The following is an 18,759-nucleotide window of genomic DNA, read 5'->3' on the forward strand; positions in this document are numbered from 1 at the left end:
AGAATAATTGCAGAGGGTACACCCTCATATTATTCTAAACTAAACATGCAAGGTCTTAGTGTGGATTGGAAGCAATTGGAAAGAGCTAATCCCCAGCCTTGTCGTCTGATCTACCTCATCTTATATATATAAACAAGAATAAGCTCAGATGGTAATAATGGACAGTTTCTACTAAAAATAAAAAATACATTGTGGGGTGAATTTTGGAATTGAAAAGTGAAGAGGTAAGGTTTTACCCTCCCCAGCCCACAATACATGATTCTGATTGTGTGTTTAATATGTCCAGAGTGTGTTTAATATGCCCAACAGCCCAGAGTCCCTCTTTTGTGGGAGATGGGCAGTAACAAAATTTGAATAATAAAATAAATAAATGTGACAAGAATAGAGTCAGCTGTGAGCAGTGTAATTAATGTATATGTGTATCTGACTCTTCTTATGCCACCTAATTCTTCAAGATCCTCCTAGAAAGTTCCCTGTATAGATGGGAGAATGCAACAGATCGTCTGCAATGTGTTACTGAAATATTGGGGTCAGTCTCCTCAGTCCCATCTGTTTGAAGCCGGCAAGCATCAACTGCAGTTGCGCAGGAGTAAACAGCTGTTGAATGTCATTTCTTATTCTTCTTCTTTTTTTTTTTTTTGAAAGATCAGCATTTTGAGACTCTTCACCTCCCACTGCAATTTCTAGGCTTCTGATTTGATTCATGAGTCTGCTGTTACTCTCTCTACAGAGTGGCGCCAAGGACGAATAGCACGTGTGGTACTTCAGGATGAAGACATCACAACCAAGATTGAGGGTGACTGGAAGCGGTTAAACACATTGATTCATTATCAGGTAAGCAAACTAAACCTAGCATGCAGGCCACAGAAATCAGCTGAGTGGACAAAGTGGGGGAAAATGCCTGAAATCTAATTCTACAGCATCTCTTCTAATAAGACAGGCAGTGAGAGGCATATTTAGATGATAAATCAGAATGGTTCAGCATGTTCACGTATTAAAAAGGAAAACAGCCCTGATGCACATCTCACAGAAGCAAGCAGAGCTGAAAATTGAGTAAATTAAAAATGCCAGCTATGTTCCTAAGACAGACAACATATGCAGATAAGCTGAAGTTCCCAGCTCTAAGTTCATAGAGGCCCATGCAGATAGTTGTCAAAAATGCAAGACTAGCTTGTAAAGGAGGAACATAGTACTGCAGTGGGAGTAAGAGAAAGCAACAGTCAAAATAAACATCTCAAGCTATCAAGCTGCATGTGCAATTGATTTACCACTAACTTACCTAGAAAGCTTTACTATATCTAATTTTAGGAAGACTGGCTTGTTTTATATCGCACTGTCTCCATACTGCGAAGATCTGAATTTCACCTGTTCATTCTGGAAATAGTCCCATTTGCCAAACATACAAATTCTGACTTTCTGATTAAACAAGCAATGACTATGGCATCTCAAAATGGGCTAGTGATGATATGTCACCAATTTCTCAGTATGAATATCAGCCAGGCCCATCTTCTTGCTCAAGTCTGGAGTACACATGTGGTCACCCTTGATGAACAGCATTCCAAAGAGTAGATATGGCCCCTACCAGAAATTCTAACTATGTTATCATTTTTATGAGTGAACATTTTATTCATATCCATTTAGTCTCCTATTTACTAACTTTTCTAAGGGTAGAAAAGAGTGGGAGATTGACTGTTGCTCAGCCATATGTTTAGAATTTAATGCAGGGAGGATATGTGATTTTTGTCAAACTTGGTTATACAGGAGATCATACCTAGGAAATGATTAGTTCTGCCTGAACATAAATACTATGTATCTATTGATTCTTCTGGATGTTGTATCCTCTAAAAAGAAAAGTTTAGTTACAATTTGGTCCTTTAGGAAATTTTAGTTAAACTGATAACTATGTATGGGCTCCCAGGTCAAGTTATGTATGTTTTCAATTTAGCTCTTATCTCATGAGATATCTATTTACCTACCATAAGAATAAATAGTCACATGGAAGATAGAAAATACATCTCAATTGCCAGATAAAGTAATTGAATTTGAACATCAGAATTGTTATTTGGCCACCTTTAACCTACAGCATAAGCCCTCTTGACCCTCACATGATCCAGCATGAAGAAATCTTAACAAAATTACCAAAGAGTAAAATTGTCCTCTTGACCCTCCTTCTGAGGTTGTACAGCTGCTTTTGATCCCAAACACAATGACTGTACGTTAGTGTGTAGAGTAAGAAAGATGACTTTGATGGAGATAGGCAGAATCTGTTGTCTAGACAAAAGGGGCTGAAACAGCCTTCTTGTGGTGTTGATTACCTGGTCTGGTCTATCTAATGGGACTGGCAGTTAGGCATGAATACAGGAAAAAACTGATGTGTAGACTTCTATACATGTAGACTTTCTCTGATTTGCATCGTTGCACAGGGTTCGGCATATAGGCTTTCTTTCTGCTGGCATTCATGCTCAATACATGAACACATTGGGGAGGGTGGAGCAGAAGCCACATAAGTCTCCTCCCCTATAAAGAACCTTGTATGCATATATGACAAAGTTTTCCTACTCATGAAAAAAACTAGGATTAAAAAAAATGTAAAGCAGTTGTGAAGTTAAACTTGTCCTGAACTACAATAGTTCTATTCCTATTCATTCCCATAATTATTTAACTCTATTTCTCCTAATGCACTGGGCTTCTGAAATCACTATGCTTTTTGGGATTCATCTAGGTAGCATGTGGCAGGAAAGTTGTATTTTCAGGGTTAGCAAGTAAGTTGCCAACATCCCTCTTTCAATAGAAACATGTATTATCCATATCTACATAGCAGTTAAGTGATAGTCGTGCTGATTTTTAAATTAAATAATATGAAAGTCCAGGCAAGTGCATGGTACTCTGTTATAAATTTTTAAAATCAACATTGTCAAATCTGTGTCATCCAATTAGATGAATGATTACTGAATTTTTCTTATGCATTGTCATGAATTTTACCATAAGTACAATGAAGCAAATCACTCTGCTGTTATAAAAAAAATCATATAAATCCATTGCAGTCCTTAACCAACTTTGTTTAGAACACATTCAACCAAGTTAAACGAGACCTATGCAGAACCTGCACTTAATACTTCAACCTAAGCACCTTTCCTATTTTAGGAAAGATGCATTTTTCTTACTTAGCTTTTGTTATTGTTCTCTGGTCAATTTTGTGCCCAGTACAAGGATATGTGGGCCCCCAGAAACACTTGATGTCACATCAAGTTTATTTATATTCAGTCAGCAAATAACTGAGTCAGTTTCTTACTCAACTTCTGGCCACCTTTGCAATCCTAGCAATTCATTGTTTGATAAATCCATTTCCCCAAGGATTCAGTGTTGTGACATGCACAAATCACATTGTGCAGGCAAGAATTGTATGGCAGAAGAATGTAATGAATTTTCAATTGCAGGTACTGATTAGGGTGAAGTAAAGAATACACAGAGCTCAGAAAGTAGATTTAGCCCTTGCTGCAATAAGATGAGCTCATCACTGAGCTAAGTGGGAATATTTGAAGGTTAAGGAAAGAACTAGATGTTGGAGATCACTGATCATGCTATAACTATTTTCAAACGGAAAACCATCTAGTTAAGAAGATCTGCCCTACAAAATAGAAGAAAGAGGCCTGAAAAGTACCTTATGTAATATCAAGTTTTAAAATGAGACCCAGGAAGACTTGAGTGGGTCATCTCAATGTTTCCTCCAGGCAAATTATTAGAAACAGTAATCAAAGAAAACTAAGCATGTAATAGAATACAGCAGGGATTATGAAAAATAAATCTTGCCTCACCAATCTTTCAGAGCTTTCTGAGAGGGTCAACTGGGACATAGATGGAGCTGACCCTGTTGATGTTGTATACTTGAACTTTCCAAAGGTCTTTGACAAAGCTCCTCTTCCAAGGCTACTGAATAAACTAAACTGTCATGGGGTAAAAGGACCTGCCTGTCGTTTTATGGATTGCTAACTGATTAAGAAACAGAAAGCAAAGGGTAGTAATAAATGAACAATTTTCTTAATGGGAAGAAGAAGTGGAGTCTCTCTAGGATCTGCACTGGGACGATGCTTTTTAACTTGTTCATAAACATCCTTGAAATAAGGGTAAGCAGTGAGCTGGTTAAATGATACCAAGCTATCTGGAGTGATAAAAATCAAATGTGATTATGAAAAGCTCCAGGTGGATCTCTCTAAACTGTGAATATGACACATGCAGTTCAATTTAATGTGCAACATGATCCACATTGGCACAGAAGCCTAATTTCATATATATATGCTGATGGGATCTGGGTTGACTGTAAACTAACCAGGAAAAAGATATATTTTAGATATACTGTATATCCCACCTTTTTTCCAAGCTTACATAGGAATCTCCCTTCATTTTACTTGTGACATAGAATTGGACTAAGATCCAATTCACTAGCCCAAAGTCATCCAGTGATTTTCCATGGTGAGGATAATTCAACACCTTAAATGTTATGCCACACTGGAGCTGTAGTGAATAATTCAGTGGAGATGTCACCCTAGTGGGTGATGGCTTTGAAAAGATAAAATCTGTGCTAGGAAACATTAGGAAACCATTGAAAATAAAACTGCCAACATTGTAATGCCCTTATGTTACTTTCACCTCTATAATACTGTCTTCAATTTTAGCTACTGTATTTGAAAAGGAATATAATAGAGCTACAAAAAGTGCAGAAGATGCAACCAAAATGATGGGGAACACTTTCCTTAAAAGAAAAGGCTTGAATGAAAGGGATTGGAAAAAAATGACTTCAGGGGAACATGATTGAGAGGTATAAAGCATGTCTGCTATGGAGAAAGTGGGCAGGGAGAAGTTTTTTCCCACGCAAATCAGTAGAACCAGGGGTCATCCAACAAAGCCAATTGGTAGGAGATCAAGAACAGATTAAGAACAGATAAATGAAAATACCTCTTCACACAGTACATAACTAACTCTGGAATTTATTACTGCAAGATATGATATGATGATGGCCACTAGCTCAGATGGCTTTACAGGAAGATTGGATAAATTCATAGAGGTCAGCCTCCCAAGACTTATTAATCTTGGAGACTCAAGGTTATCTCTAGATTAGGAACATCCTACCTCCAAATTCCACTTGCAGGCAGGCAATGGCAGAAAATGGATACGACTCCATCTCCTATTTGAGAGCACCCCAGAGGGATGTGGTTGACTGCTGTGAGAAACAAAATGCTGGACCAAGATATGCAGAGGCATCTATTTAGTACTAGTTGCCTAAAGCATGTATTGCAGAGATGCTAGTATTTTCCTGTGCTCCTGGTTTGCCCTTTACATTAATCAGACTGTTGCCCCAGCTGACAGTAATAGCTGTTTCCATTTCATGAGAATGAAAAAGAAATAATTTGCCGCTAAATGTGAACAATCCATTCTTAACATATACCAGATCATTTATCAGCTCAACTCAACGTTGTTTAAGCTGTAGGGAGCACCTAGCTTTTCTGAAATAGAAATCTTATCAAAGTGACACTTTAAAACACAATAGTCACAAGTTATTAGTGATTTTAAAAATGAGTTATCCGAAGTACAGAACTTCAAAATAATATAATAAATGCTGATGTTTGTTATCTAATGCTCAGCCAAGATAATTTGTTTTACTGTAATTAATAAGGGCCCTAGAACTTCCATCTAGTGATTATTTGTAACCAAGGGATACTTTTTCTTAGAAGGACCATGTATACAGTCTGAGATAGTAGCTGTGTCTAAAAGTGTGTTGTATCCATTTTTGCTCAGTTGCTAGCTGTAGCTCATTCTAAAAACAGTACTATGATACACAATAACACCTAAAATAGATTCACACTTTATGGAGGTCAGCTTTTGAATCTTTAGTTTAGCATCATGGAAGTGTATGAAACAATAAAAATATATGCATGCTTAGAACAGAAAAGCCCATGTACTTCTCCCCCTCCATCTCATAGACACACAAAATATACAGCTTTTCAGATAGCAGTTTTCTTCTTTAGCCCTGTGTCAGCCCTACAAGGTAGACCAGATCAGGGAACCAGCTCCACAGGAAAATTAAAACTGTACTTTATTTAGATAGTCTATAATAACAGAATCTTGCAAACCTGAATGCAAATCCCCTCCTGCACTTTGGATAACTCCCTCAGGGAGAAGCCTGCCTGAGTCTCTTCCAAATATTATCTTCCTTCCCAGGACTTAATTAAAATTTCAGCCTCTTTTGTGTACATAACAGTTCTTGCCTATTTCCCTCAAGGTCATCTTCCTGACTCTCTACACCCTATACCCATCCTTTTGGTTTTCTGTTATGCTTTTGATTTTCAGGATCAGGGGATAAGCTATAATGTTTTATTCAGGCATGTAACTTTGCCCCTTGAAACCAGAGGCACAGCATAATATAACTAAGCATAAAATGATATCCCTATATTTGAGTCTGTGTTGCAGGAGCAAGATTTAATACAAGATCTGAGTTTGCAGATAATTCCTCTCTGAAGTGTGGGGGACATTCTGACCAGGAAGCTGATGAACCCAATAGATTCCAGGGAGACAGAAAAGGCAACTCTGTGGGTTTTCATGGATCTTTTGAAAGATTTCAATACCATCAACCATGGTATCATTCTGGAGAGGTTTTCTAAGTTAAATGTGGGTAGAAATAGCTTTGAAAAGTCAGAACAAGAACAAAATCTAGACTATGGCCATTCAGCCTGAAAGCTCATCACTGCTTCAGCTTTGAAACTGTTCCATTTATATCTGGTTGGCCAACTCCAGAAGGAGATGCTGGGGGATTTCTGCATGACTTCTTGGCTTTTGCACTGTGTGGGTCCGCTGAGTTCCATTTTATCCTCCATGGTTTCAGTATCTAATAAGGACATTGAGTGAAATCATTCACAGATTTAGAATAAAATGTCATCACTATGCTGACACTTAACTCTGTCTCTCCATTTCATTGGATTCACACGAGATAGTAGAATTGCTGAAGCAGTGCCTAGCTGTGGTGCTGTGGTGATATCCAGGTTAATCAAGTTCTGAATATGGTTGCATTCTCCCAAAGAGTCAAGGTTGTACTTTGAGGATGAATCTTGATCCATCCTTGTCATTAGAAGCATAAGTGGCCTCCGTGATGCAAAAGTCCTTTTGCCAGTTTAGGCTGGTGTGCCAGCTACAGTCATACTAGAATAGAGATGATCTGTGCCCTGGTAACTTCTCATAGAGGTTTACACAACATCTCATGTACTGTCAGCCTGCCGTTGAAGACAGTTCAGACGTTTCAGGTAGTACAAAATACTGTGGCAAGAATGCTGACTGAAACAGGGTAATATGCCAGTTTCTTATTATTTTTTACCAGTTCAAAATTCATTTCCAGTCCAATTTAAAGTACTGGTTTAAACCCATAAAGCCCTTCTGGCTTGCAATCATAATATCTGAAGAAACAGAATGGTTAGGAAGCAATATTTTAACTACTCCTGTCAGTATGTTACAATGTTTACCTGTCTCAGGTTAGGAGCCACTTGATTATAAGCCAGATTGACCATCTCATATTTTTTATTTGTCCCATTAAATATAAATATTCATTGCTCTGTAGATCAAGAAAAAAGAATCAATCACCTTTACAGTTTAACTAAACATAAATGTGTATGAAAAAAAAAATATCATGTGTTTTACTTCAGAAGTTATTTTAGTTAACAGGAAGTAGCATCCTATAAAGGATTAGACAAATCAGTCAGTTCAGTTCTGTGTCAGCTGGGAATGAATTCAGGCATAAGTCCATTCTATGTAGTTTCTGCATCAATCGGGGGGGGGGGGGTTGCCAAACGAAAATGTGCATATATTTCAAAATACAATTTTCTCTAAGTAGTGTGTATATAATTTTATAGCACATCGATTCTCATATGTAACTTTCCAGTATGTAAATTAGAATAACTCATTTAAACATGCAAATATTTTGAATTTTCTTCCAAATCTAATTCTGGAAGGAAAGCTTGAAAAATGCCAATGTTGATGCCAAAAAAATTAGAAATTTGATGCTAGAAACTTAAAATTTGAAATATTAGTCCAGTTCTGTTTAATTGGTAGAGTAATGAATGTATGTATGTTTAGAATTCATTTCTTCTGGATTATTCCAGCTTTAAAATAACCATAACCACATCCATACAAACCCAGAGGTTTGGGAGCGACTTTTAGTTTGTAAACTGCCTTTTATAATCCAGCTGCTAGAAATTAAATTAAATTAGCAGCTAACAACATCCTGCATTTGTTAAAAGTTGATATTGATATTTGGAATTTTTAAAAATGCTGAAGTCCTTTATTTACCAGTTAGCTGTTGATCTGAACTAGGAATTATCACTGAAAGAACTTTTTCCTCATTCCTTAATAATGCTAACCATTAGTATAGCATTTTAAACTCATTATCCTATGATCTTTCATAACATCCCTGGAAATAAAGATCACATATATTTATTGCAGAGAGAAATTATCTAAAATAATATAAAGCATTCTTGCACACTGCATTATTTGCAGTAATATAGCAAGTAAGTGTGACATTCTAACAGCAACTTATTTTTTAATAATATTTTTTATTAAAGTTTAGAGATACAAAGATAAAAAACTAATAGAAAGAAATATATAAAAGACTAAAAATAAAACTAAGTGCAAAAAATTTAAGATATATACACACACACACACACAGAGAGACACTGTGTGTGTGTGTGTGTGTGTGTGTGTGTGTGTGTGTATTGAGATATATGGAGGGAGAGAGAGAGAGAGAATATAAAGAAAAACAAAAAAGATATATAAAGGAATTACTTCCCCCTTCATCATGACAAGTACAAACAATTTAAATAACCTTCTCTGATAGTAATTAAGGCTCTGGACTAGAAACTAGGAGACTGAGAGTTCCAGTCCTGCCTTAGGCATGAAAGCCGGCTGGGTGACCCTGGGCCAGTCACTCTCTCTCAGCCGAACTCACCTCACAGGGTTGCTGTTGTGGGAAAAATAGGAGGAGGAAGGAGTATTTGGTATGTTTGCCACCTTGAGTTATTTATAAAAATAATAAAGGCGGGATAGAAAATAATAATAATAATAATAATACGAAATATCTCTTCTTCTCATGTCTCGTCTCTTATCTCTAAACAAATTCTTGAAGCATCATCATTCAGTCCTAATCAGCGAAAGTCCATTAAAAGTTACCAGAAATAACATATGTATCTTAAACTTAATCAAATAAACCAACTTTATATTCCTTTTCTTTACTTTTAACACAGTAACATCAGGTCTGAAAATGCATCAAAAGATCTCTTCTTCACATATCTCTTGTCTGTAAACAAATCTTTAAAGCCTCATCATTTGGTCCTGGTCAACAAAAATCCATTAAGGGTTACCAGAAACAACTACATATATATTTTAGTCTTGATCAGATAAACCAACTTGTATTCCTTCTCTTTGCTTTTAACAGTCTTGATCTTTAATCCCTTTAAATAGTGTCCCAGAACTTGATTTCTTTTCATGTTCTCTCTGTCTCTTCTCAGAACATCCTTCAAAACTTTGTCTCTTTTGTAAATCCAGAATAAGAAAATTATCCAAGTAACTCTTCTGGTTTGTTATTTGTATCTCCCCTTTAATTATTAAGACATTTGTAAATCCAGTGTAACATCTTTTTCCATATCATTCCTGTAATCCACATATGAATCAGCCTCAATCTCAGTCTGGTCCAGTAAAACCTGTTTCTCTTCTATAACCTCTTTTAAATCCATTTTTATAATAGCAGACAATCTTAAGAGTAATTTCAGAGTGCATTGTTCCCAAATATCCTTGAATTCTTCCAAAGCTAGAATATTTTTTCTCAATTCTGTATTAGTGTGTCTCTTCTCCTTTAATTATTATGTTTAGTTCTTTCAGGTTCCCTCTAGTGTCCAAACTTCAAAGTCCCATCTTAACATTTTTTTTTCTAATCAACAGCAGTTTCCCACGGGAAGGTTTCTTATACTGAATTTCAAAATCTTCATATATTTCTTATAGTATAGAATTCTAAACAACCCACAGGAAGAATTCTTGTAATTAATTTCAAAATCTTATTTCAAATCCATCTGGCCCCTTAGTCCATTTATAACTTTCCAAAATCTATGTTCTAATCACTCTTGCTGTTTATTCCAAAATAATAATTTTTAAGTCTTTAAACTTGCATAAAACTTCTCTCACTAAGAATTGAAGTAAACTCACCCAGTGTAATAAAACATGCCATTCTGAAGTTTCTTAATACCCAAAAAACTTAACCAGCAATTTCCAGAGGTGATTAAGAAAGGATGTATGCAAACCCAATGTCCTTTTGAAGGCATCAAAAATGGCTTGGGCAAAGATGGTGATCCCTTGGCTCCTAGAGCTCTAAACCTGCCAGAGACTACTGTCTCCTTGTGGGGGGGGGTGATCCCGAGTCCTCTCCTTGTCCAGAGAAGAATTCCAAGAAGCCGGTCCATTCACCGGCTCCTTGTTCCACCGTGGTCATTGGCTCCACTCTCAACAGAGCCATCTTCAGTCTGCCATTGCTTCCCCAGAAGTCACAGCAACTTTATTTATGAGTACAGTAAAAATGTTTATACTTTTCCTACTATAAAATTCATTACTCCTTCCATAGGAGTTGGTCCTAAAGGTTTGAAGCCCCAGCAGGGGGGTGGGGGGAATTATGGCTGTGCTACTCCTCTACTATATTTCCCAATAGCAAACGAACCCAAAGGAAACCTCCAAAATCTCACAGAAATTTATTTATTTATTTATTTATTTATTTATCAATCAAGTTTATGATAAAATGTTATTTGTTAGGAACTGTTATCTTTGTTACCTAATAAGAGCAGGCCATGTAAAAAGCTTTTGATAGAGGACAAGCAACCCAATGCCCTTCAGATGTTTTGGCCTACAACTGTACCACCTGAGTGCTAATTTTAATAGATAGGGAGGATGTAAACTAAATAAGTACAAAAACCAGCCACCATATCAATACAAATTACATGAATCCTAAAAACCAATTTTCATCTCTAGTGGATATTCATATCACCTTCAAATATATGTCATAGATATCTCTCATTAAAAATAAAAATAGAATCTGTGTGTCTCTTCACAAAAATTAGTGTTCTGATCTGATCCCACAAAGTAGGAACATCTTTCCTTGTGTTATTGACTTCAAGAAATGAACTTACAGAATTATCTGTATGCATAAAGTTACTAGATCAGGCTCAAAAATAAATGGTTTGTTTATGATTTGGATGGCTAATTGGATAGCTTGAATAAATAAGCACCCAGTTTCAGCCAAACTTTGCCATTTTATTTTCTGCAATGCATTTACTCTGAGATTATTAATACATAATTTAGAGACATAAGGTCTGTTGATAAAGATTAGTTACAAGCGTCGTGTCTCTTACAGTTATAGGGTGGGTAAAATTGAAGATTACCAGTAAGACTTGCTTTAACAAAATCTTATTATCAGTATTAATATGCATTTATAATTTGATTTCCCCAGATTTATCCTCATCACCCTTTGGGGGGGGGTGCAGTTGTTGGAGTGGTCATTTAAGATCCCCAAAGATGATTTTATTACTTGTTCCTCTATAAATCAAACTTCAAAAGTTCATAAAAATAGCTAAACTAAAAAAATGATTTAATAGGAATGTTTTATGGTCCATAACATTACTATAGCTGCTTTATTCCCAGTGTGTTATTGCTTTAATTGGGTTGCTACAATTCTTAGGAATCTCTGTTTTTATTGGATCAAATATAATCCTAAATCAAAATGACAGAGAATGCCTTCAATATGTCTTTTCATTTCTCAGCTCTTTTCTTCAGGGACAGAACAGGCCAGGAGGGAAATATACCCTTCATTTTCTTTACTCTTCTGACACTTCATGGCATTCCATATGTTCCTGCCAACACTTCATTATAAGATTTATAACTTTCATCATTTTCAGCTAACAGTACAATATGAATATGTTTTAGTACAGCATTTCCTTGCAATGTTCTGTCTGCTTACATGCTTTTTTTTCCCCTCTACCAGGTCTCTGATCGCTCTGTGGTTGCCCTTGTTCCTAAACAGACATCTTCTTATAATATTCCTGCTTCTGCCAGCATATCGCGGACCTCAATTAGCAGATATGGTAAGGCTGAAAGTTGCTTGTTTTAATTAGAAAGGTTCTAACTATCTTCTTCATACTAGCGTTTTCCTGCAGGTGCAGGGTCTGCTTTTTGGATCAACGAACACCATTTCATGCGATCAAATGCAGCAAACAGGTCCAACTGGATGATTTTCATGTCCATGTTGATTGTGTCCTGCCACCTTTGTTTCAGTCTTCCACATGTGCATTTGCCATCGATGTTAAAGTAGTTGGTGGTGCAGGCGATGGTGTGGGCTGCTGCTCGTAAAACATGGCCATACCACTGTAGGTGTTTTTCCTGCATTTTCTTTGTTATTGGTGCAATGCCCATCTGCTGCTGGACTGTATCATTGCTGACATGGTCAAGAAGGGAAATGCCTAATGACCAATGGAGCATGTGCATCTCCATGGCATGTAAAGGGAGCTCAACACTTTTAGTGCTTGGCCAGCACTCAGCGCCATGCAATGCTACTGGGCAGACCATCATTTTATAGACTTTTAACTTTAGGTGAATTGGCATATGCCTATCACAGAGCACTCCAGTGATCTCCTTCCACTACAGCTATGTTGCATTCACCCTCATGCGCATGAACTCATTAATGCCACCATCACTTTGCATATGGGATCCTAAGTAATGGAAGGAGTTTGTCTTCACTATATCTTCACCATTGACCTGGATGGTGGAAGTGTTGTCCATCATAATTACACATACCTTATTAATTTATTGATTTATATTTATATTTTTATGAGATTTAATAAATTTCTATAATAAAGAGATTTGCCACTGTGACAATTGTAGCCTTCCTGCACACATCTGAAATGTCCATTTAGGTCACTGCAGGGAAGCAGCAAGTCTTCTTGCAGGCATGTAGATACACAATTTTCTATTTCCATCCAAAACTGTTCCTTCTCTTCTTTGTAAAAGTTCTAACTATGTTACTCTCAAATTAATGGCCTAATCTGATCATTGTGCCCAGTGTCAAGTAGCTAGCAGGTTTATTAGCATTTTATTGGAGCCTTGTGAAATATACCTTTTTAAATATATGCAGGGAGGCACTTTTTTAAACCACTGAACATCCAAAACATCATATGCATTCCTTGTGTGCACTGAACAATCAGTGCACACAAGGAATGTTTCACTTACAGTAGTTGCGTCTACCTCTTACCTGAATTATAAACTATGTCTGTGTTTATGAAGTGGGAAAACCCACTGATACCTTCTGTGCATATATCAGAAACACTGACCTGGAGCAATTTCTCCTGAAATTGTCATTATCAAACAAGGAATATGTTAAGTGCACAGAGATATTATTTTTCCTCACTCAAAAATAAGTGAGGAGGACTATTCCATCAGTTGACAGCTCCTGACATCTAGCCTGAATCTACTTTCTTATAGTTTTAACCATTTGGTTCTGATCCTGCTGTCTGTGGCAATACAAAATGTCATTTTTTCTTCTATGTGAAAACCCTTCAGGTATTTGAAGATTGCTATTGTATTTCTCTTTAGTCATCTCTTCTGCAAGCTAAACATATCCATTATTTAGCTGTGTTTGTCAACCTTGGCAACTTTAAGATGTGTGGACTTCAACTCCCAGAATTGAATTGAATTCTGGGAGTTGAAGTTATATCTTAAAGTTGCCAAGGTTGAGAAACACTGCTTTAGCCAGTCCTCATAGGGCTTGGTTTCCAGACCCCTCAACATCTTGATAACTCTCCTCTGAACTTGTTCCAGTTTGTTACTTTCCTTTGGGAAACGTGGTACCCAGAACTGGACACAGTATTCCAAATGTGATCTGACCAGGGCAGATGAGAGTGGAAAAATTAATTCCCATTACCTGCATCTCCTGTTGATGCAGCCCAAGATAATACTTGCCTTTTTAGAAGCTGTCTCTGCTGACAGAGACATCACACTGACAACAAAGGTCCGCATAGTTAAAGCAATGGTATTCCCAGTAGTAACATATGGCTGCGAGAGCTGGACCATAAGGAAGGCTGAGCGAAGGAAGATAGATGCTTTGGAACTGTGGTGTTGGAGGAAAATTCTGAGAGTGCCTTGGACTGCAAGAAGATCAAACCAGTCCATCCTCCAGGAAATAAAGCCAGACTGCTCACTTGAGGGAATGATATTAAAGGCAAAACTGAAATACTTTGGCCACATAATGAGAAGACAGGACACCCTGGAGAAGATGCTGATGCTAGGGAGAGTGGAGGGCAAAAGGAAGAGGGGCCGACCAAGGGCAAGGTGGATGGATGATATTCTAGAGGTGACGGACTCGTCCCTGGGGGAGCTGGGGGTGTTGACGACCGACAGGAAGCTCTGGCGTGGGCTGGTCCATGAAGTTACAAAGAGTCAGAAGCGACTAAACGAATAAACAACTCCCACCCACCCACCCACCCAAGCTTGTATCATCAGCAAACTTGAAAAGTATCCCCTTAATTCCCTGTAGTACTCCATTTAATACTTCCCTCCTAGTGAAGCTATTAATGAGCACTCATTGGGTATGGTCATTCAGCCAACTGTGAATCTGTCTAACAGTAGTATTATCTAGCTCATATTTCATCATTTTATTAAGGGGAATTTCATAAGAGTTTTAATCAAAGACCTTGCTGTGGTCCAGGTACATGTATTTATGGCACTCCCCTAATATACTATGTCTGTAACTCTAGCAAAAAAGAAACACCTGCAATTCACATCTGAAAAAAGAAGACCCTTTTTCCTATACAAATCACAGTTATGGAGGGGATGTGGACTGGATCAGGATCACATATCCCACTCTGAATTCCTGCACTTTTAAATAAAACAAAGGAACTTTTTTACTGTATTCTTATTTTATTGTATTGTTGTACTGAAATGGTTTTAAGTTTTAACTGCATTTTATTGTAAACCGCCCAGAGTCCCCCATGAGGGGGAGATGGGCGGTGAATAAATCTATAAATAAATCTACAAATAAATAAATAAATAAATAAATAAATAAATAAATAAATAAATAATAACTGCCATATGTGCATAGTAAATGTTTACTGTTACCCTGAGTTGCTCATGCTTGTTTTTAAAATTTCCAACCTGCTGCAGTGGATGGTGAATTAAATATACAAGTTCTCTGATTTTATCTCTGATACTGAAATGCTAAGTTTACAAAACAAACATTTCAGTAGGACCACTTCAAGTTTTTTTGCATTTGCAAATATATTTTGGTTTCATTCTGGAATAATGATAGCTTGCTAGGTCATCATCTCAACCCAAAAAAACATGCTTAATCTGACATCATAGTTTACAAAATTGGGCTTTGCTTAGTGTTTATCTGTGATTAATTCGAGGAGCAGAACGTTGTCTTCTCATGATCATGCAGAAGGAAGAGAGGAAGCATACAAGTCTAAATCTTTCTGTATCATTTTTATAACACTATATTATGCTTTAGCATTAGTTGTAAATTATGGCAATTAAAATAGGTTGCATATTCAGTTTGTGTGTGTGCTTATATATATTTATGTATGTGAGTATATGTGTATGTGTATCAGAATGAAAGTTTATTCTTATTTTTTTATGCATGAAACTTTATCTCTTTGTTGTGTGAGGTAACTGTCATGTCAGAAGTGCTAGAATATTTAAACTATTCCCTATCATATATATTTGGTAATGTTCTGATGTTAAAAAAATATTTTAAAAAAAGCAATTCAAATAATGGGAAATATAATCACTAAAAATCTGAAACTGAAATTAGTATAACATTTGAGAATTGATATTTGGTTATTTTGTTCATTTGTCTATTTTTACTAAAAAAAAAAAAATGTGGTTGTTGTTATTTTGTTTTTGGCTGGAAATATTATGGCACCATATAGCTGGCAAGTTTTTGCAAGTTTTCCTGAAGTTACAACTTGAACAGATTTTAATCACTTTCACTTTGCAGGCTCATTTGTGAGAGGGAAAACAGCCTCCATTCTTGTTCCTCTAATTTGTAAAGCATTTCTTTCAAAGCACTAAAGACAACATTTTCTAAACTGGAGGTGTATTCTCTAAAAATAGCAAGCAAAGATTTTTATTTTGAGGACACAAAATAGTTGTAAAGCAGGATTTGTATTTAACTGTTCAGAGTCAGAAGTTAAAGAGCATTTGCACACATGTGACTATTCAGTTGTTGTGAATGTTGATATTGATACTTCTGATTGCACAGATGACATCAAGCAAACGTGCGCAATTACTGTCTACATTTGCATTACGTATTGGTGCAAAGTTTCATTTTTAAATAGAAAGATTCAGTGCTCTCACCTCTTTGGAAAAAAATGTAATGATTCACTCATTCTCCTATTAATTTATGGGGATCCCCTTAGTCCTACTGTCACCAAAAAGGAGAGTGGAAAATTAGGAAACCAGATTAATTTGGTCACAGTGAAAGAAACATTTGCTCGAAAATGAAAAAAAGATCAAACAGGTGTAATATATATTTGATAGCCTTAACTATCCCAGATTTTTCACATGGCAAGGCATTTCATGGACAATATGCCCTGTAAGTTGATGCATCTACTACATATTGTCAAGTATAGTAGCCAAGATTGCTACAGGTCAGAAATTTTTGGTTTTAGTTTTCTGTGGAAGATAACCTCTGTTCTATGCATCAAGAATGACTCCAGAAGATCAAATGCATAATAAAACATTAAAAAAATATTTCTATTTTTACTAAAAAAAATTGTTGTTATTTTGTTTTTGGCTGGAAAAATTGTGGCACCATATGGCAAGTTTTTGCAAGTTTTCCTGAAGTTACAACTTGAACAGATTTTAATCACTTTCACTTTGCAGGCTCATTTGTGAGAGGGAAAACAGCCTCCATGTTCTAAACACTGGTTTAGCTTTCTGAAATACTGTGATTTGATAGTAATTTCTTTCCTTAAAAACTGAAGTTGCATTCACTGTTAGAGCACTATGGCAAAACCCAAAATATAACCAACCCTGTCTTCCTTTGTGCCTTTCCATCCTCTTTTTCATTCTTCCCAGATTCCACATTTCGGTACACAGGTAGCCCAGATAGTCTTCGTTCGAGGGCACCCATGATTACTCCTGACCTAGAGAGTGGAGTGAAAGTCTGGCATTTAGTCAAAAACCATGACCATGGTGACCAGAAGGAAGGTGATCGGGGAAGTAAGATGGTATCAGAGATCTACTTGACACGGCTGCTAGCTACAAAGGTAATTCCAAGTCTTATATCCTGTACCTCCTTTCCATGTGCTGAAAGTGGTAAATATTAGGGCACATACTGTCATGCTGATTTTGTCTTTTTGCATATAAATAATAAAAACAATGTTTAAGTTAACAATTTTTTTTTTATCTGTTCAATCGTGCCCATTTCTCGGAAACTGCCTGGACAAGTCCCTGCAGTTTTCTTGGCAAGGTTTTTTGGAAGTGGTTTGCCATTGCCTGCTTCCTAGGGCTGAGAGAGAGTGACTGGCCCAAGGTCACCCAGCTGGCCCTGTGTCTAAGGCAGGACTAGAACTCACAGTTTCTATCCTGATACCTTAACCACTACACTAAACTGGCTTTCTCAAGTTAACAATAAAACAATTATAAACCAACCCCACAAGTGAATGTATAGTAGAAGCTAAGTAGAACAGACAAAAGTTGTTTTTTCCCTGAACTGTCTTCATCCTAAGAAGAGAGAGATACTATCTCATGTTACATAGGCAATGGTTCCTTCCCCCCATCACACAACATGTTAACCTGCTACACCTCACATCCAGGGATATAAATTAATGGGAGCAACTCTGCAAATGGCAATGCTGTTTTGCATCAGCTGATTGTTTATGGTACAATATCCTCATACTTTGGTCTCTACTTCCATCAGGGTACGCTGCAGAAGTTTGTGGATGACCTGTTTGAGACTTTGTTCAGTACTGTGCATCGAGGCAGCGCTCTCCCACTGGCTATCAAATATATGTTTGATTTCCTAGATGAGCAAGCAGATAAGCATGGCATCCATGATACTGATGTGAGGCATACCTGGAAGAGCAACTGGTGAGAGGGACACAATTTACTTACTTACTTACTTATGGATTATATATTTCTCAAATCAAAACTGTCCCTGAGCAGCATATGTACATAAATAAGGTTAAAAATACAAAGTCTAAAACACACATAATAATATAATACAAAAATACAGCACTGTAAATCAATATAATTCTGCATTAATGAAGCTCCATATTACAGGAGGGAGCAGTTCACAACACTGCCACCATCAAAGACTAATGAAAAAGCCAGATTCTGATGGACTTTCCACTCTATCAGGGTACAGCTTGTCCAGAATTCTATTCCAAATGGGGGAGGGGGCAGCAGTTGAAAAGGCCCACCTCTGAGGCCCCTGAAGATGGCAGTCTCTAAATGAATATACCTGAAGTGAGACACTTCTGTAAGGTCTTATTGGATAAGCAGAACCAGTTGGAGAAGATGGTCGTCTAAATATCCAGGTCCTACATGATGACTGCTTTATGGAGAGCTCAGAAGAACTGAAATAATGGATTGTTTATTGAAGTCCTTGTGGTCAAAATAATATTTCTATAATTCAAAACAAGTCTTCCTAAACTCATCCCGTAACTTCTTATAGCTTGTTTTCTCAAG

General features: G+C 36.8%; 1 protein-coding gene across 1 annotated transcript in view; it reads left to right on the top strand.

The window, feature by feature from the left end:
* PLXNA2 (plexin A2) overlaps window positions 1-18,759 on the top strand; it is a 483,155-nt gene that overhangs the window by 449,516 nt on the left and 14,880 nt on the right. Inside the window, exons 25-28 of the mRNA XM_063297455.1 lie at window positions 731-834; window positions 12,059-12,158; window positions 17,146-17,336; window positions 17,990-18,159. Coding sequence (XP_063153525.1) covers window positions 731-834; window positions 12,059-12,158; window positions 17,146-17,336; window positions 17,990-18,159 — 565 coding nt within the window. The remainder of the gene's footprint in view (window positions 1-730; window positions 835-12,058; window positions 12,159-17,145; window positions 17,337-17,989; window positions 18,160-18,759) is intronic.

This window comes from Candoia aspera, chromosome 3 (assembly GCF_035149785.1).
Source record: "Candoia aspera isolate rCanAsp1 chromosome 3, rCanAsp1.hap2, whole genome shotgun sequence".
Lineage (NCBI taxonomy): Eukaryota > Metazoa > Chordata > Lepidosauria > Squamata > Boidae > Candoia > Candoia aspera.